At 33.7% G+C, this 20,459-nt stretch overlaps 6 protein-coding genes across 6 annotated transcripts; 2 read left to right on the forward strand and 4 right to left on the reverse strand.

Moving 5' to 3' along the window:
- Positions 1–124: 124 nt before the first annotated feature.
- Positions 125–2,442, reverse strand: NAEGRDRAFT_59654 (uncharacterized protein; the record flags this gene model as incomplete). Its single annotated transcript, XM_002670642.1, has 3 exons — positions 125–1,023; positions 1,103–1,559; positions 2,109–2,442. 3 exons carry the CDS (start codon positions 2,440–2,442, stop codon positions 132–134), a joined length of 1,683 nt encoding a protein of 560 aa, XP_002670688.1. The 3' UTR covers positions 125–131.
- Positions 2,443–7,607: 5,165 nt separating this feature from the next.
- On the reverse strand, positions 7,608–8,168 carry NAEGRDRAFT_74391 (uncharacterized protein; the record flags this gene model as incomplete). Its single annotated transcript, XM_002670643.1, has 1 exon — positions 7,608–8,168. One exon carries the CDS (start codon positions 8,166–8,168, stop codon positions 7,608–7,610), a length of 561 nt encoding a protein of 186 aa, XP_002670689.1.
- A 501-nt stretch (positions 8,169–8,669) lies between these two features.
- NAEGRDRAFT_74392 (uncharacterized protein) lies at positions 8,670–11,531 on the reverse strand (the record flags this gene model as incomplete). Its single annotated transcript, XM_002670644.1, has 1 exon — positions 8,670–11,531. One exon carries the CDS (start codon positions 11,529–11,531, stop codon positions 8,670–8,672), a length of 2,862 nt encoding a protein of 953 aa, XP_002670690.1.
- A 998-nt stretch (positions 11,532–12,529) lies between these two features.
- On the forward strand, positions 12,530–15,065 carry NAEGRDRAFT_74393 (uncharacterized protein; the record flags this gene model as incomplete). The annotated part of the gene is made up of 2 exons (XM_002670591.1): positions 12,530–13,117; positions 13,164–15,065. 2 exons carry the CDS (start codon positions 12,530–12,532, stop codon positions 15,063–15,065), a joined length of 2,490 nt encoding a protein of 829 aa, XP_002670637.1.
- A 75-nt stretch (positions 15,066–15,140) lies between these two features.
- Positions 15,141–17,396, reverse strand: NAEGRDRAFT_53435 (uncharacterized protein; the record flags this gene model as incomplete). Its single annotated transcript, XM_002670645.1, has 1 exon — positions 15,141–17,396. The coding sequence occupies one exon, from the start codon at positions 17,394–17,396 to the stop codon at positions 15,141–15,143; it is 2,256 nt and encodes a 751-aa protein (XP_002670691.1).
- Positions 17,397–18,140: 744 nt separating this feature from the next.
- NAEGRDRAFT_81796 (uncharacterized protein) lies at positions 18,141–20,088 on the forward strand. The gene is made up of 4 exons (XM_002670592.1): positions 18,141–18,515; positions 18,740–19,334; positions 19,386–19,522; positions 19,570–20,088. The coding sequence occupies exons 1-4, from the start codon at positions 18,143–18,145 to the stop codon at positions 20,049–20,051; spliced, it is 1,587 nt and encodes a 528-aa protein (XP_002670638.1). The 5' UTR covers positions 18,141–18,142; the 3' UTR covers positions 20,052–20,088.
- The last annotated feature ends 371 nt before the right edge of the window (positions 20,089–20,459 follow it).

Here is a 20,459-nt window from a genome sequence, read left to right on the forward strand (position 1 = left end):
TGAGTGACAGGAATGCATTGCTTTCGGGATGGTGTCATATTTGTCTTTCTCAAGGATTTTACTAGAAATATTTCAATATTCCTTGATGGATTAATTAATGCTAGAAATTATTTATTGAAATATTGAAGAAATTATTGAGCTGGTTTATTTGATCTTAGAGGAGACTTGGAAGCTGTAGTTGTCTTTCTAACACCCAAAACTGAGGAAGGTGTTGAACCAGTTGATCTCTTTGTTGGTGAGCTTGCTTTGGTTGTTGTAGTTGTTGTCGAAGACTTTTTAGTTGGAGAAGAGGATGGTGACCTAGTGACTGATGTTGGTTTCTTTACTCCCAAACTTGAGGATGGAGTTGTTGTAGTTCTTGTTTTGGTTGGTGAGACAGATTTGGTGACTGTTTTAGAGACTGTTGGTTGACTTGATACAGTTGTGGTAGGCTTGGTTGTTGCAGTAGTTGACGAACAAGAGCTACCTTCCTTTGCAATTAAATTCTTAATTGCTGTTTCCAATTCCTTTTGGCTAAATCCTTCAAGACGCTTTGATTCCTTTCCATGGTGGAAGAGCTTGAACGTTGGTAAGCAGCTAATACGTTCCTTAGAAGTGATAGAGTAGAGTTTTGATGTATCTACTTTGATAAATTTAACTTTTTGATTACTGAAAGCTAATTTGCTGTATGGAGTTGCACAAGCAACACAAGCTCCACAATTATCTCCATAATAATCTGCAACAACTAGAGAATTATCCTTGAGTACGTGATTATATTCCTCCTCACTCTTGACATAGGTAACAAATTCATCACTCGATCCAGCCAACATGTCCTTCTTCAAATATTCCTCAGATGGAGAATCAAAGTGTAATAAGCATTCCTCCATTTCATAAGAAGATCCACCAATTACAGTTTCCTTCATTTTTCCATTGTAGAAAAAGACAAATGTTGGCATTGCATGAACATCACATTTAGACATGATCTTTCTATGTTCATCCACATTGACTTTCATAAAGGTGACATCTGTATGTTTGGCAGCTAAACTCTCAACATATGGAGTGATAGCCTTACAAGGACTATTAAAGGTACATTAATAAAAAGGAAAGTCAAACAGAAACATACCCACACCAATCAGCATAGAAATCAACTACAACTTTGGTTTTAGATTTGATTGTATCATCAAAATCTTTTTCCTTAACAATATGAAGGATTCCATTTTCGTAAAATGGTGGTTCAAGTTGCTTTGCTAACATGTCAGCATTTCTTGATACAATGGATTCACAAAGACCATCCAACTTTTGAACAACTTCTCCTTGGGAAATAAAGAGAAAGGTCGGAAGACACTTGGCTCCATATTCATCAGCAATGCCACTAAAATTATTAATATCCACCTTAGCAAAATTAACCTTTGGTTTTTCAGAGGCCAATCCCTCATAATTAGCATCATAGTCTCTGCAAACACCACAATAAGGTGATGAAAAGTAAACTACAACTGATGGATTTTTAGCGATCAAACTACGAAACTCTTCTTCGGATTGAATCTTTGTAAAATTGGTCATTTCTATTGATTTATTACTCTCTATAGATTTTAATATACAACAATGCAGTATTAGAAAAAAGATCAAAAAATCGTTCCTTCCAATGTCTTGCTATTTTTTTTGATGATTAAGGGGAGATAAGGCTCAGAGAGAATGAACTTTAAAATTTACAGAAAAAAAAAGTTCATCTCATCATTCGCCATCATCATTAATTTATTCATTTATTTTAATTATAAATGATGAAGTAATAATATTAGTTTTTATGATCGGGATGTATTGGAATTTATTTGCTTAATGAGATTATTTACAATAAGAGTAGTAACTTTTCTCTTGAATTTAAACTTGTTGATTTTGTTGAAGAGTTGGATAATGAACACCAATTGGATTGGTTGTGTTATAAACAACAGGAACTTGAGTAATGTATTGAGAAGGCATGACTTCTTCCTCTCTCAACATTTGATGAGAGTCTTGCTTTTGAATTGTAATGGAATATCCCTTCTTCTTCAAAATGATAAAAGTAATTCCAGCTCCACAGGCAAATGTCAAGGAAATCATTGAAATGAGACAACCCAAGAATGTGAAAATCATACCGAATGGGAATCCACGACGACGACCACGTTGATTTGATTCTCCATCACGATTGTTGTTATCATTATTTTGGTCTTGAGCTGATTCAGGATGCTTATTTCCTTGTTGTTGACCTTGTTGCTTTCCATCTTGTTGTTTCTTTGGTGGTTTGTTTTGATGGTTTGGAGGCATATTCTTATTAGAATCAGAACCAGATTGTTCATCAGGTCTTGGTGGCTTACCACCAGAAGGCATTGGTGGTCTTGGTTTGTTATTAGAATCTTGATTTTCTTGAGCGAAAGCAAAAGTCAAAATGAGCAAGAATGCAATAGCAAGGAGAAGAAATTGTCTAGACATGTTGTTGATTCTTTTTGTTTTGTTGATTGAAAGATATTACATGTTCAGATTTTGAATTTATAGCTCTGAAATTGGAACTGCTCGTCCGAACTGTCACCAAATGTCACTTCGTTCCAAATAGATGAAGTACTTTGGATTGCGGATTTAGAGTTCCTGTGAATGTTCCATTCAGTGGAAGATGTTCAGTTGATGAAATAGTTGTTCCTCCTCCAGATTTCAATAAATTTTATATTTTATTTATTATTTTGATGGATGGCAATAACGAAATAGTTGAATGAAGTAAGGGAATTGTAAATGGGTTAAAGTTTTATTTTATTATGTACATTATTTATCATTACTTGGACTGACAGGAGTGGCAGCAGTGACACCAATAGAACCAAAGCCACCAACATCAATCTTCAAGAAGGATTTACTCTTCTTATCGTCATTTTCCAATCTCTTTTCAATCCATCCAATAATTTCAGTATTATCACTTTGAATGGCAAGTTGTAAAGCTTGTTCAAGTGAGACAGCTCCAATTTCACACAAATACTTGACAACATTCAATTGAACACGTTTGATGGCCATTTCCAAAGGTGAAACTCCATTCAATGTCTTGATAGCACTAATGTCAACTTTCAATGGTGAATCAGCTGCTGGAGCGAATTTACCATGGTAATTTCCATTTTCAACTAATAATTTAACAACGTTTGGATGTCCATAACCAGCTGCAAAGTGGAGTGGAGTCAATTGTTTGTCTTCTCTTGTGTTGATGACTACTGAACAGTCACAACCCTTTTCAATGAGATATTGAGCACAGTCAACTCTGCCACTGATAGCACACAAGATAATTGGTCTCATTTGCAAGTCGTGTCTAGATTGATCAACTGAAACATTGTACTTTTCAACAAGCAACTTGACAGCATCCAAATTACCATTCTTAGTAGCAGCATGAATTGGTGGATAGGAATTTTCAGTGTACGATTCTTCATAACTTCCACAAGGATCCAATTTAACTTCATCAATCAAATATTCAATAACACTGACATTTCCTCCATAAGCAGCAGCTGAAAGAATTGTTTCGGCTCCCTCTGTAACAGCACCACTGTTAGCACCCTTTTCAATGAGCTTCTTGACAAGCTCAACTTGAGAATTTTGAGCAGCAAAATAAAGTAATGATTGACCCAAACTATTGGAGAAGTTCAAAATGTTTTCCTCAGATGGGTTTTCAAGAGCTGTTTGAACAATCTTGGCACCGACGTGTCCTGGCAAATCCTTACATTGAACAGCAAGGAAAATTGGTAAATCCTTTCCACCAGAACGCTTTTGACAGTCAACTCCATGGTCAACCAAGAAAGAAGCAGCAGGTGGGCAGTGCAACATGCAATTGTGGAGAGCAGTATATTCTACAGAGTCAGCAGCACGTTTTTCACTTTCATTGACAAGATTGGTCAATTCTTCACTTGTCAACAAGTTAGCATTCAAAATTAATGGAATGGCATTCATGTTCTTTGCTCTGATAGCCAAATGCAAGAAGGTTGATGAAGAGTGCATTCCAGAAACAGTGCTACCAATATCGAAACGAGAGAGGGCAAACTTTGGAACTTTGGAGAAGAGAGTCTTCAAGATGACTTGACATTTTTCCAAACAGAATTCATCATGGAATTGAATTCCAGAAATTACAAATTCAATCAAGAGATTTCTCAAATTTTCCTTCACTTCACCATCAGAATTATCATCAGATGGTGGAGCAATGAATTCAGAAGCCAATTCTTGTAAGTGGGTTTCAATGGCTTCAGTAGTGACCAATCCAATAGATCCTGTTTGAGTATTATCACCAATGATACTCTTTCCAATTGAAAGCCACTTGGTCACGAGTGGATTATTATTAATGGTGAAGAGAACAGATTGATTTGCTGTTGAGCTAGTTGGAGCCAATGGATTGGAAGGTGCATTCTTGTAACCTGGAGTGGCTAATCTTTCATTGAAAGAGTTCAACAAGGTAGCATTCATCAACTTTCTAGTATTTGAACCAATCAATGAAACCAACATTGCAAATGGACTCATCTTGCCATACTTTTTCAATTCTTCCAATTTAATATTACCATACTTGGAAGCTTCACTTTCTGTAATCTTGTCAACATTTCGTTTAGTTCTAAAGAACAAATTACCACCTCCTCTCTTGAGCAAAATCTCCAACATTCTTCCATTTTGATTGTAAATGGCATAGTGCATTGGTGTCCAACCAGCATCATTCTCAACATCAACTTGAGCATCTTCATAAACCAATTTTGTAACCAAATCAAATTCATTTTCACGAGCACACAAATTCAATGCAGTAAATCCACCATTCTTATCAATTTGATTAATGTTAATCTTACTTTCCTTCTTCTTTTCCAAGATCATACTCAATAATTCTTCACGTGGTTTCAATTGACCTCCAGAACGTGGTGAAATGCCACGAGGAGACATTCCTCCAGATCTAGGTGAAATGGATGAACTAAATTCAGCTGTACCAGAAGTATTTAAACTCAATCCAGGAATATCACTTGCAAGTGTTGAGCTAGCAGTTGCTGTCGAAGAATTTTTACTGTCAGCAAGTGTCAAATCTCTTGAAATGGCAATGAAATGCAAAGCAGTTTGATCCAAACGATTCTTCTTATTAAAATCAACCCCATTATCCAACAAGAACTTGGTCAATTTCAAATCCTGATTCTTCACAGCAATATGCAATAAAGAATCCTTGTCAACATAACCCATTTGTGTCAATTGTCTAATTTCTTCACTTGTCAAATATTGTTCATCTTCTTCATCATCTGATAAATCTTCTTCTCTCAATCCAGGAGCAATTGTCATTCCTCTTGATGAAGGAGTTTTTGGAGTATCTTCTTTCGAATAATGTAAATAAGCTAATTTCGAATATTCTCCATTACCAATCAAACTACGAACGTCAGTAAAGGAATGTTGTTCGATCAATTTTACAACTTTGAGATGAAGTTGAGTTTGAGAAGATTTCAATTCGTCAATTACGTTTTCAATGGCGTTCATCCATTCTTTACGTTGTTCTTGATTTTCGGCTGAGAACCAATAGGTGAAAGTGGTTGGGGAGTCTTCAGATTGGTTATTTGATCCTTCCTCATTGGAAGGAGCTGTTGTTTTTAAACCAAAGGTGTTTTCTATTGTTATTCGAAAGTAAAATTAATATTCGAAAAAAGGTAAAATGATCGAATAATGTGATGATTACTTACGGAAACCTTTGTGATTTTCAATATCTACAATAGTAGAAAAACGAGTTAATGGAATCTTTTCTTCATGTTTCTTATCAACTTTCTAAAATCAAATTATTCGAAACTAGACTAAATACAAAAACTTACTTCACTGTCTTTAAAACACAACATCTTCCTACCTGTCAAGACTACAAATCTTTTATATGATGACTTTTGAAAGAATTTCTTTTTCGAATTTTCCAAAACGAGTTTTCCACTCTTTTTCACACGACCAGCAAATCCAGAACTTCCAACAGCTGAAGCAGCAGCAATTCCAGAAGTGCTGATGGATGTGGATGGAGCAAGTAAGTCAATGGTTGACATGTTTTTTTTTTATGTTTGATTTTTGTGTGTTGATGGATGACTGATGGCAATATTGAAAAGTTTTTACATGACAGGAGATGGAAATAGTACATTGTTGGAGGATGAACATCTTTTGCTTGAAGTGAAAGTTTGAGAATGATAAGGATTTGTGTTATCCTAAAGTGATTATGTATTCGATTCGAATGGTGTGAAATTTCATATGGAGGAAGAACCCATTCAATTTAAACAAATAATAATTATTAATTTTGTTTTAAGTTTAAACTACTATTTTTGAATGCATCTTCAATTCTCTTCAATTCTTTGCTATGCTTCAATGGTTTGCTTCTTGCATTTCTTTCAAATTTTAAACAAACATAATAAAAGTAAATTATTTCTGAATTTTGTTGAATTCTGATTGAATATGAGGAATGGACTTTTTTTCGATTGTAAATTACAAAATAAAGTGAAAATATTTTGAGTTGCTTAATAAGCGACCTCAATTCCGAGTTGTTAACAATTTTCCATGCTCAAAAAATTATTCAAATGTCTGGAAATAACAAGAAAGGAACTCCACAAAGGAAACAACACACTGTATCATCTCCATCTCATCCTAAACAAAGAGTGGACCCACTACTCCCTCCCAAAAACTGTTGCGCTCATTAATCTTTGGTAAGGGATTAATTTCTGAGTGAGGTTTTTATCAATATTTCGGAAACATTGTAAAATTTTCTTTATTTCACTAACATTTCTTTCTCATATTCGCATTTATCGTTGGTCTGACGTTTTTTTTCTTATCCTTAGGATAATGATATTATCTCAAGACCTGCTCAATAAAGATTTATATTCTTCAAAGCAGGTTCCAGACTGTTTCACCATTAAGGTGAACAGTCTCTGAGCTTTAATACCCATTTGTTTTTATTAATTTGCAATGTAACATAAGCTTTATGGTGCTTAATGGTTCCTGGCAATTCAGAATAGTCCAACGACAAACCCGTTGCACTTGAATGTTTTGCTGCATACCCTTCTATTAATAAGAAAAGTTATGATATTAATACATTGAAACCAGCCATTCAATTCTTTGCAGACGTGGAAGGTTGGCAACTCAATGTAGCTGGTAGTTTTTCAAGAGTTAAGAAAGGTCTTACTAAAGCCTACTATATTGTGGATCGTTCTAAACTCAAACGTAATGGTTTCTCTTCTTATGATATTAAATCATATGTTGATTCGATTTCATCACATAATGAATATAGTATTGATAATAATCTAATAAATATTCGTAAAGTGATTTGACTGTATTCCTTACTCAAACACATTTTCAAATAATATTATCCAATCCGAGATTTATCCAAAAAGCCAAGCCCATAAAAATTCAACCAGATTGCCCTTTTTAATTAAGCCATAATATATCCAAAAAAAGCGGTTTGGATTCTGGATACTAATTCTAGGAATCAGGATTTTATTTTCAATTATAATAGTCAAGTGAGAACAAGAGGAGCACTATTCTCGATAATACATAATACAAATGCTTCAACTAAGAGTGAATCAAATGAATGGACATTTAAAAATTGCTTTGAGCAATTTAAATTGAACTGTAAATATATTGAAGAAACGTTAGATCTATTGGAGAACCTTTTTACAAGTTTGATATATATTATCCAAACTTTCTGCCATGTGTGATGAATCTGTTGTTCTGGAAATATTGCAAATTTCTCTCAGGGTTTGTTCATATCTCAATAATTGTGCCCTCATGGACTGATTTTCAAACCTCAAAGCATCCATTGTTGAACTTTTCAATTGTAATAATCCTTTCAATAGATCGACATGTGTAAAATGTTTGGTCGGCTCCTTTAGAATTTCTAATAGATTATTCATAATTTTGAGATAATGAATACATTCTCCTCTGTGTGTTGAACGAGATTGGATCATTGTAATTAAACACCTTCCAAGAATATCATTGAATAGCACCTTTTCCAAAAAAGAATTAGGATGGGAGCAAATAACCTCAAGATTTGGATCTATAAACTTGTCAATTTCCTTTCTAATAGATTGATGAAGCATGGCCTCTCCTTGTGGAGTACTTAATAACTTGAAAAAGTAATTTTTTCCAACTCCAAATAAACAAGATGAACCAGAATCTTCATTCGTTGATATAATACTCAATGTTCTGTTGCAGATCATTTTCATTAAGACACATCCCATTGAGTAAGTGTCACAATTCTTTGAGATTTTGAAATTTTCCGTTTGTTTGCCTTCTTCCTCATCATAAACCTCTGGAGCAAGATATTACCATGTCCCTATATTCACTGATATTGAGTGGTTGGATTGAATAACTTTGGAATTGTCAAAATCAATGAGTTTGGCATGTCCTTCATTGTTGATTATTACATTTGCCAACTTTAAATCTGTACAAAATTTCAGTATTGATTTTGAAAACAATAAACATACCTCTGTGTGTGAAATTTAGATTATGCAAACTGATGACACCCTCAAGAACTTCAGTAAAGTACTGTAAAACTTCAATCAAATCTTGAGTGGATAAGCAATGCTCCAAATTTAAATAATTTTGGTGCATTTCTGACATTACATGATCCAAAGGAGATCCCATTTCCATAATTAAATAGCTATACTTGCTATTATGCAACTCATAAAAATTACATTCAAATGTTTTGACAATACCCTTCAAATTTGGTGTTTTCTGCATTTAAAGTTGTGAGTTAATGGAGTATGAGGTAGGAGACTTTTTACGGGCAATTTTTCAACAATTTCTTCAATCCTACCGTCTCTAACATATTGATAGAGTTGAAATAGAAATTGAACATCCTCTCTAAGTTGTTCGGTCTCTAGGACGTAATTTAAAATCTGTTTGTTCTCATAAAGTTTGTTAATTTTTACACAGTCCAAAATTAGTTCAGTATCCAATTTTTTAGTCGAGTAGAGGATGGCCAATCCAAAAGTTTTGGTAGCTGTCAAGATAATATTTGAATCGCTTTGTAGGGAATTTGATGCAAATTTCAAAAGTTCACCTTTTTTCTCAATGAGTGGAGTGATAAGATTCTTTCCATACTTGAATTTTTCAGAGGCGAATTGAATGGAAAGTGGATTTTGAGCAATCGCCATCTGAACTATTTGTAAATCCTCTTTGAAAATACCTGGAACTATTTCAAGAAGCAATCCGTTCCTTTCTACATATTCCAATATCTTCATTTTGTCGTTTTTCAATTCTCTAGAAGCATATTCGAAAGAATAATAGTTTTGAGAAACTGCAAGATCAACTATTGTAGGATTATTCCTCAATCTTTCAGATGCATACTTTAAAGATAGTCCTCTCGATTTTACAGCAATAGAAACGAGACTTTCATCATCCTGAAAGGAGTTTGGAAGAAATTCCAAAGCATATCCATTAAATTCGAGCAACTCCTTCATTGTTTCAATGCTTACAGTATTCCAATCTGTAAATTTTTGGAGAAGCATTACATTTCTTTCTGTCAATTCTTTTACAGACATATTTTCCTTCATTTCCAAGTTTAAATAAGAAAATTCCTGTTTCATCAAGAAATTAATAAACACCTGCAGTGCTGGGCAATCAGTTTTGATTCGAATAAAGTGTTCTAAATAATCCATGCCATGGATTATGTTATTTTTCGTAACCTTGTTACCAATACCGCCTCTACTAGTTTCACTTTGAGGAAATACCAAAGCCAATAGAAAATAGTATTGAACGGCCATTTCTGATGTTGTTATGGCTACTGCCTTCATATCATCAATCAACTTTTCAATAATTTCAAAAGTATAACTTTGTGAAAGGTTGTTGATATATCTGAAAACGATATCGACTCCCAAAATTGTTAGATTTGAAATCATACTTCTTATACTGGAACGATAGTCCATTGCTAGGAACCAGTAATTAATGTTCTTCCAATAAATTTCCTTTAACAATTCCAAATTACAACAATTTCTTGATTTCTGTTGAAACATTTTCTTGAAACAAAACTCAATTAATTCAAAATCTTTTTCATCTTGAGTAGTTTCTACAAATTCTCTAAAAATACTGAAAGATTTGTTAAGGTTACGAATTGACTGATTGTAATATGTTTGTAAGAGCATTGCTTTAAATCTTAAAGTTGCTTCCTTGGATAGTATTTGACTAATTACACCATTTTCGTCCAACAACATGCTGCATTCCGTGAGAGAGCAATAGCAATGTAGATCTTTTGATTCTTTAACTAGCATCAATGCATCAAGAATATCTAGTTGTGTTACATGGGAAATAAAAATGAAATTGTCAATAGATATTCTTTCGTTAATAGAAATGACCTCTTGCGGTAGGTTTCGAATGCTCTTTTGTCTAAGATTCAACAATTTAAGCAGACTGGGACCAAAATATTTACCTTCATCATCGTACACAATTCCTGAATCACGAAATTGTTTCTTAGCTGATCCATCACTATTAAATAAAATTGAGGAATATTGAGAGTGGACCAAACCTTTAGTCAGCACAATATAATTCTTTTCATCTAACATCATGAGTTCTCTAATGTCATATCCAAAATCCAATGGATCTGTATTTGTTTCATAATCCATTAATAAATTGAATGCTTGATGAATTTTATCATCCATGATAAATTGAAAAGCTTTTTGAATTATTGAATGATCTTTTTTGGTTGGAATCTTAATATTTGGATGTGTGAATTTCATAACAATTTGAGTAGTAGACTTGTAATTAGTGATTCCTTCGATAGTTACAAATAGTCCATGAATGGTTTCTTGAATATTAGTGAATTTTGTTTGTTTCAATTTTGAACCTTCTTGGTGTTGGCTCATTAATTCTTCTACAGTCAATGTCTGAAATAAATCAACACTTTTGTCTTTGTTAATATTGTAAAATTGTAATGTTTTTCCATCATGTGAAATACAGGAAGCTAATATTGGTTGACAAATTGAAATTCTCTTAAAAAAATAACCATTAAAAGTGATATCATTCTTTTCAATATTTGAAATCAATTGAGCAACAACTTGAATCTCTGTCTTTCCATTTCTAATATCGGCTTCATCTCCATTCAACACAATCTCTTTCAAAATTGTTTCGGTTTTGTAATCATACACTACATACACATTCCTAAATCTCAATACCATACTATTTGCGAGAAAAATCAATGAATCACATCTTTTAGATTCAAATTTCTCCAAATTAAATCTTTTTTCAAAAGATAGAAATAAAAAAGTCACTGGTAATTTTCTGTAAACTGTAAATCGAAATTCCTTTCCCCAAACAATACAAAAAGAATCGTCTAAACTTTGTAAAGGAATTCTTCTTGTACAAGAAATCAATTCTCCTGTTTCTTTCTTTTGGAAAATGGAATTTCTTTCCTTTAGTGTAAAATCCAAATCAGATCCAGTCTTCTGGAATGCGTTACCCTCAAATTTAATTGTCAGCTCTTTTCCTAAAGCTGAAAAACTGTAAGAAAAGAGTTGTACAATAGAATTCACACCTTCACCTTGTAAACTTTTATCAATTACTGTTGAGTAATGAACAAGCAACATTCCTTTTTCTTCATGACATTCAATTTTTTGAATGGAACAAGTTTCGGGTGAATTTTCTTGGAATAAATGTTGGTGGTGAAAACTTACCACAAAATAATTCCCAAATTTGTTCCACAAATAACTTGCTGATATTTTGAATCAAAGGTTGAACAAGTAATCGAGCCATGTTGTGCGGAATCAAAGTGAAAACATTGGCAAGTTTTCATTAGTGGACCTGATGTCATTTTTTACTAATAATTACAACGCGGTCATGTTTAAAAAATCTTATTTTTGGTTCACAGTTTGGAATTTATTTTTCATGTGATGAACACCAAATTGTGAAAGATCTGATTCAGGAAAACAGTCCTTCGAACTGAATTCAATGAACCCAATTCGAGTGAATTCAGATGCCTGCCCAACAGGTTATGGAATTACAATTGAGGCGACAATGTTACGGCAATTTCCTCTAAAAGGAGAGGTTATGGAGTCGTAAAAGAACTCTCAAATTGCCAGAGACCTCTACAAGATCTTGATGAGAAGAAAATGGTCGATTTCAAAGGAGAACAATTATGCAGTCGTTTAACATCCCAAGAACTACTTGATTTAGTTCAGACAGAATTTGGAGAACACTCTATGGACGGATTCGTGAATTAACCACAACAATTCAGTTCAACTCATGGATAGAGAACGACACATTCTTGAATCCTTGGGAACAAAATCTAACGAGTTATTGTGTTCCTCCTTTGGGCTAATTTCTCAAGCTCTAGTTCACTGCATAAAGTCAGAACCCCCCGACAGTTCCAACAGTTGTTTCTTTTACAATATCTCTATATTAGATATTGCAAAAGAAACAACTATTCCAAACTAATCATTTTGGTCAAGTTTTGCTTCTGATTATTGATGATATTGATTAATAGACCAAACTGGAAACCGATTCTGAAACTAATTTCCCTGAACGCCGTAAAATCTGTTATCCGAAACTCACGAATGTCAAGTAACCATTCAACATCCGTTAAAAAATGTCGCAACTTGATGTCAGCTCACATAATGCAAGAGATTCGTCTATTCCACTCCGTGCTACTACTTCTACCCTTCTAAAACAATCAACACTCGAGCAATCGTGTGAGAAAGTAAACGAAAGTTCATTAATCATTGAAACATTTCCTTCCCAACATTCTATTGGAAATCAAACACGAAAGGTTCATTCTCCACGTTCAGATCAAACTCTTTCCGAAGAAGAAACAAATTCCATCATTTTGGAAATGAAAGAAATGGACGAAATGTTTCGAACAAACAAGAAGAAATCGAAATTTGCACATCTTTATCAATCAAATAAGAAACAAGGTTTAAATCAATCGTTTGCCACATCAGAAAAGTTTAGTTCATCATCCCATAATGAAAATTTATGTGCATCTTGTTGTGGAACTTTACGTTGGTCAACTGTCATGATTTTGACAGCTGTCTTTTCGATAATGATACTTTTATTTGTTGCAATCATTTCCTCGATTATTGTTACGAGTTATGATGAGTTGGAAAGAGGAAATTCCAAAGCAGATATGAAAAGAGTTGTCAAAAGTTTTTATGATGAATTTGTGAATTCATTGGAGGTATGTTTGACTTTTGACAATGAGTTTTAATTGAAATTTTGGATAGATTATGCAAGCAGTTGCTGTTTGGGATGAGCCTTATAAATTATTTCAAAGATATTATGATCCATCAGAAAATCAAACTGAACTGGCAGTTGACATGCAACTTTTTTTGGAAACTAATATTGATTCAGCTCAAATGTTGTTGGAAAAACACAACTATGCGCTGTTCTATACCTTGAATGGAACTTTAATTGCAAGTAGAGCTCACAATCTTATAGACGAAAGTCAAGATTTATCCGATTTGTCAAAAATTCCAAAAGAATTATTGGAATTGAATGTAAATTCGAATCCTCTTTTCAGAAATGCAGATAAAGCTGGAACTTCGAATGGTGGTTTCCTTAAAGTTTCGAATGGCGTAGTAGAAAATAGCAAAATTGTCATGTTAGTGGCGAAACCAGTTTCTCCAAGTAATTTCAATGAAAATAATCCAACTTCTGGATTGATAGTGTATGGTAGACATGTCACTTATCAAACTAAGGAAAGAAATGTGTTTAGAGCTTCTACATGTGTTAGTTTTTTGAATTTTGACGAAACTTTACAAAAATATTCGAATGTTAATGCTACGAGAGTTTCAGTAACAAGTAATATTTGGGAGAATGATCAAGTTTTATCCATTGATATGTATGACGACCTCTCTAGTAGAAACTCTCTCGATGATCGTCATTGCTATTCGAAATCTGAACTAAACTCAACTTCCCCTCGAGTTGGTTCCATTCAATTCCTTGCCGATCTCAATGGAAACCCAATCCTAGCCATCCGATCCGATACTGAACGAAACATTTACCTCCTAGGAGTTCGTTCCTTAGCCCTCTCCATTGCCTTACTAGTTTTTTCATGTATTATTGCAGCCATTGTAATCATTGCCTTTGTGGAGAGGCGAGTATTGAGGAGAATGTTTAAACTTTCAAGGAGAATTCAGGAAATTACAGCATCACATGATCCTAAACAGAGAATTGAAATTGGTCGAGGAGGAAACTCAATTAATGCCTCGGAAAGAAATTTGATTTTTGATGAAATTGACACGACGGCGAAATATATTAATGAAATGTTGACTAGTTTGGATATTGTATTGGAAGAGCAGTTGAAGGAACAGAAAATGTTAAGAAAACTATTGGAAAGAGTGTACACAGCAGAGGAATCAGGAAGTGCCATTATGAATGCTGTGAAAGATGTCGTGTTTATTGTGAATGGAGATAGTGGACTAGTTCTGAATGCAAATAACAAGTTTTATGAACAGATGGAGAGGAGTGTGATGGAAGTGGAGGCAAAGGATCAAGTTTATGTTTCGAATTTGTTTTTGGAAATGAAATCACTCGAAGCCAAATTTCAGAATAATTTGAGAACTGCCTTACTCTCCCTTAATGATGGAAAATCGCATCTTTTCAGAGGAATGACTCCATCTGGTAAAATTATTAGATACAATGTATTCATTTCCAAAACAAAAGTCATGCAAAATAACGAGAAGGTCATTTCATTCCTATTTATGGCAAAGAAGGACGATTCACTTTCTTTAGGAATTGACCAAGAAATCATTAATGAAAAATTTGAGAAAATGATTAATAATACGAAAAAGAGAAGAAAATTCCAGAAATTCTGCTCAGAAAAAGGTCAACTCTACAATTTCAAGTTTATTAGAGAAGTAAGGGATTACAAAACAACGGAACTTCCAATTGACCGAGCAAGGAAACAATCTGAAATTTGTTCCAACTTTTTGAGGAAAGATTCTCCATTCCCATTGAATATTGGAGCAATTGATTTGATTAAGGGAGAAATTGAAAAGATTCTAAAAGAAGAAACACCTCAAATTTCCTTATTTGATGGATTGAATGATATTTTGGAAAGTATTTTGAAATCAGAAGTTTTTACACTTTACAAAATTCAAAAATCAAATCTTCTCTACACATAACTGTTGCAAATAGATTCAACTTATTAATTTTCCTAGTATTTTATGAACGACAGATGACTTTGATGTTTCATTTTATTAGCATTTAAAATTTATATTTGAGATTTCGACTGGAACACAATTAAGACAGGAAAGACTGTTGATTGAATAGTGAAGGGTAGTTCTATAATTCTTGCAAAGTTCAAAAAGTGCATTATCCGAATCTTTCGAATAATCTAAAAGAAAGTTCAGAACATAGATTATTCTATTGGCAACTAGGGTATCTGAAGGATTTTCATCAATATATCTTTGAAAGATTCGTCTACTTTCTCTAACTTTCTCTGAAAAGTTTGCTTCTTCACTTTCCACTTCGAATATTGAAACGAAAGCATTTTGTAAACTTTTGAATTGAGAATTACAATTCGATTGTTCCAATTCGTACAGCCATTCGTCAGGATTAATCGAATTTTCTCTCAAAATTTCATGAACTGAAATTAAATGTTTCGTTTTTGAATTGAAAATTTCCATTTCCAGTCGGTCAACTGGCCTCAACACGTATTGATTGATTATAATGGGAGATACTGAACCACTGTCCACCAAAATTTTACAATCGAGAGTTTGCCCAAAGGTGGCCAATTTTCTGGCGTTCTGAACTATAGGCCCAACAATCGAATAAGAACGAAGCGAATTGCTACCTACATTTCCAACAAATGCCATATCTGTAAAAATTCCTATCGAATAACAAAGTTTTCTTTCAGATTTACCATGAATATTATCTAAAATCTTGCAAATCTTTAGACTTGCTTCGATTGCACTTGATTCACATTTCTTATTTCCATCGACAAAAGTGAGCTGATATTCGTCCATGCTAAAAATGTGTAAATCCGAAACTTGCATTGTTTTGCAAAGAGTTGAGAGTCCGTTAGCAATTTTGGAAAAGATATTCGAAAGATCATGGGCTGATGTGTCTTCGTTGAAGCCAAATAATTTTACGTTTACAACGCTAATTCTGGAATAGTTTAAACCTAATTTGAATAAACTTCCTGTGGTGATTTTTGAACTATTTTGAGAGGAAGTTGTAGAGTTTCGTAAAGTGGAGGTCTTGATCATTTTGGAAGTGCCAATTTCTGAGGAAACTTTGATGGATTGTTGATCCTTTTCGAATAAGGAAGGTTTCCACTCAACCTGTTCGAAATTCTTCAATTGATTAAAAACATTTTCTGGAAGAAAGGATTTAAATTCGTTCAGCCAAGTTACCATGTCAAATAAATGTTCATAAATACTATCCACTTCTTTGAATTTGCTAGAATTGAAATTACATGACTTCAAGTCAAAAGTTTTGATTTTCAAGAATTGATTTTCCAAGAATCGAAGAGGGTCTGTTACCAAATGACCAATGATAAAACTACACACCACTCCAAATACTATCACTACAATAGCAACTCCCACAGAAATGCCAGAATTAATATTTGTAGTTTTTTCGACATCTGACTTGAAGACAACCATGTAGAGAATCCAGTGCACGTTCAAAAACTTGTAATCAACTTTTGAAATATCATAACCAACCCCCAGGCTATATATCTGAAAGAATGAAGGAATTTCTTTTAAATTACCATATTGGGAGCGAACATCTTTCATCAGTTGACCAGCATCTTTGTCAGTTAAATCAAATATCGAAACCCTTGATCTCCCTTCACTTGAAGATGAGTTAATTGATGCTCCAATAACCAAATCATTCAATTCTGCCAGTATAACATATCCATTTCCAATTAAGGTTAATTCTTGTAAAAATTCTTGAATGGAATTCAACATTAGATTCGATTTTGCAATTCCAATCAGCTGCTTTTGTCTAGTATGTAGATAATGTGAAGAGTTATATATTTTGGTGGAGCAGTAAATTGCCATTCCAGAGTTGACCACCAAATATGGTTCACCAATGATTACATTTGTTTGTAATTCCTCAAATAGTTGTAAACTCTGATTCCAGTAAGGTTGTTCTGTAACATGATAGGTAGAAGAATCATTTCTAAAAACACTAGTTGTGCTTCCATCTGTTTCGTTAACATTCCAAAAGATTATTCCCTCGTTTAGTTTCTCTAAATAGGTCAGTATTGTATTTGGTGGATAACCAGTCAAGGTATAGGTATACAATTGATCAGGATAGAAAACTCCCAATCCAGACGATTTAAAAATCTTGTATTTCTCATACAAATAAACAAGTTTCGGTTTTTCTCCAATTACTCCATTATTAATGTCAGCTGCCAAGCTCATTGACAGCTTGATATGTGGTTCTATCTCTGAATTGATATAAGAAACTGTTTTATCCCCCACCTTTCCTATCAAATCTTTTGTCATGTTTTGAAGAGCATTCGTAGATCCCACAAATGAAGCCAACCAAACAAATATTGAACAAGTTATCAATAGGATAACTATTAGAAAGGTAATAAAAGCTCTCATTGATATGAATCCCATGCATGCGATGGGTTTCTTTTCCATTAGCTTTTCCTTTTCGTCTGTTTCTGAATGATTTGAACTTTCTTCAGAACTTTCGTCTTGTTTCTTTCAAAACATTAGCTACAGAGAGATTTTGAAAACTTACTGGTTCATAAGGAATAATTTGAATGGTCATCTTTTTTTAAAGTTATTTTAGCTATTATCATTGCTAATCATCATTACATAACTACCCAAATAAGGTCAATTGAGTTTTTAGCATGGTACTGAAGTTTTTGCTTGATGGCAGGTGACAGACCTTTGATGTCTTCATTCTTTCATTTATCCATTTACGATTTGAAATTTTGTGATTTTCATTTTTTATTGTAAATGTTATTGTAAACTTTGAAAATTAGTTTCGAATCAAAAAATTACATAAATTTAATCTGTTCAATTTTCATACAATGAAAAACTTGAAGTATCATTGTAAAAAACAAAGAAAATTAGGAGTATTGAAAAAAAACTCCTCAATTTTCACGCAACTCCCCCGCAATTTCTCCCACATCCACACTCAACCTTTGGGAAGAATCCTGTAATCCAAACATGCATTGCAAAATCTCAACATTTTCACTCCGTTCCAAACCAACTCCGTAATTTGAAAACTAAAAAAAATGCAAAAATTCAACGCCGGCGTTCTGTTGATGACCCTAATGGTCGCCATCAGCATGCTCCTGTTATTAACGAGCCAATCAGTGAGAGCCGATTTGCCAGTCCATTGCTTGTATAATTCCACAGCTCCTGGAGTTTGGGAATTTGAATTGACTGATCAAAACATGAGTGGAGATGATGTTGCTGCCAAGTGCGATATTCGTGCTCCAATTCAAGCAACCCGTACAATGAAAGTCTATTTGCAAATGCCAGATATTGCCATTGATGAGAAGGGAAATACTGGATTCTTTACTTTGGTTTATGATCAAGGCTTTGAAGTTGTTGTTGGTGGAAATAAGTATTGGGCCTTTTTTAATTATACAACTGCTGGAAAGGGTATGTTTTTATTAATATTCAATGATAACAATAACAAAATTAATATCATCATTTTCATTAATTAATTAATCATGATGATGAAATTTAATAATTAATTTTATGATGATGCAAATAATTTTGATTGGATGCGGAATGTGGTATGATGGATAATTAAATATCTAATGATTTTTTGCATGATTTTTGTGCAATGCAATGATGTTGATGTGGTGAATATGAACATACAGACTCTCAAGGAAATGACATTATCATTTCAAACTGTGATCGTACTTTCACTGGTTGGTATCATGAAGCTAAGGTCAAGGCCAAGTCTTGGGGATGTTACAGAGCCAGAAGACTCTCATTGCTCCAAGGATCTACTGCTACTCCAAATAAGTTTACTCATACTGTTGCTCCTAGACCAAACTATAAGGGAATGGTTTTCAAGAATGACATGTCTTTGATTAATGATTTGAATGCTTTGCATGCTAAGGGAGAAATCTCATGGAAGGCCAAGCCAATGCAAGAATGGGAAAATCAACCACTTGAAACTGTTGTTCCAAAATTCGGTCAAAGAAGTGAATCTTTCAGATTGAAGCAACGTAGAGAACATACCAAGTTTATGAGAGCTAAATTCGGTGAACAAGCCAACAAGAAGGTCTTGCTCGAATTGAGAAGTGAAGATTTCAGCAAGGCTGCTGGTAACTTGACTTTCCATCATTTGAGAGATATTGCTGCTAAGGGTTTCGTTTCCATTCCAAAAGCTTTTGACTGGAGAAATGTCAATGGTCAAGACTTTGTTTCACCAATTAGATCCCAAGGTCAATGCGGATCTTGCTACAGGTAAGTTTAGTTTTTGAGAATTTGTTGAAATTTAACGAATTACTTGAACAGTTTTTCAACAACTGCCATGATGGAAGCCAGAAAGAGAGTTTTCACTCAAAACAAGGAACAACCAGTTTACAGTCCAGAAAATATCATTTCATGCTCTTTCTACTCTCAAGGATGTGATGGTGGTTTTGCCTATCTCAGTAAGTAATATTATTTAATATTTCGGTTTGATTAATCAAAAATATAGTTTCCAAATGGGGTGAAGACTTTGGAATTATCGCTGAGCAATGTGATCCATACACTGGAACTCCACACAAGTGCAATCTCAATCAAGCTTGTTCAACCAGACAATACTGGACCAATTATAGATATACTGGTGGTTATTATGGTGCTGTCACTGTTGAAAATATGCAATTGGATGTCTTAAAGTATGGTCCACTTTCTGTCTCTATGGAAGTTTACAATGATCTCTTCAATTATCACAGTGGTATTTATAGACATGTTTCATCATCAAAGCTTACTTCTCCAGTTCCAAATCCATTCGAACTCACTAACCATGTTGTTTTGATTGTTGGTTGGGGTGAAAATGAAAAGGGCGAAAAATATTGGATTGTCAAGAACAGTTGGGGAACATCATTTGGAATGGATGGTTATTTCTTGATTGCTAGAGGTGTTGATGAATGTGCTATTGAATCTGAAAATGCTTCTGCTATTCCAACTCAACCATAAATTGATCATTTGGAATAAACAATTTAAATTTTTGAATCATATATTGGATTAAGGAAAATCAACTATCTTTGTAATTCTTTCAAGCGATAAAAAGTTGTGGAAGTGAAAGTGGCTTCGATCCACTGCCTCAGAATCAACAAATGCAGGTGTTCTTTTGTGTTCTCCCTGACTGAACTATTCACCTCCAACCATCTCTGTAATTTTCTCTCCATGTGAACTTGCATGTACAAGAAAAAACTTCACATTGTGGTTCTCAAATTTTTAATAATTCATATAAACAGTTAACACAAAATTGTTAATTTTTCCACATTGCCACTCCTAACCGAAATGATAAGGTATATTCTCCATCAAATTTTCTTTAATTTAACCGATTACACATTTTGCATCCTCATCAAATAATCAAAAAAT

The sequence above is a fragment of the Naegleria gruberi genome (assembly GCF_000004985.1).
Source record: "Naegleria gruberi genomic scaffold NAEGRscaffold_69, whole genome shotgun sequence".
Taxonomy (NCBI): Eukaryota; Heterolobosea; class Eutetramitea; order Acrasida; family Naegleriidae; genus Naegleria; species Naegleria gruberi.

Coding starts and splice junctions, on each gene's coding strand:
- NAEGRDRAFT_81796 (XM_002670592.1), top strand. CDS start 18,143: ATGCAAAAATTCAACGCCGGCGTTCTGTTGATGACCCTAATGGTCGCC. Junction 19,335..19,385: donor CAATGCGGATCTTGCTACAG/GTAAGTTTAGTT, acceptor TTACTTGAACAG/TTTTTCAACAACTGCCATGA. Junction 19,523..19,569: donor TGGTGGTTTTGCCTATCTCA/GTAAGTAATATT, acceptor TCAAAAATATAG/TTTCCAAATGGGGTGAAGAC.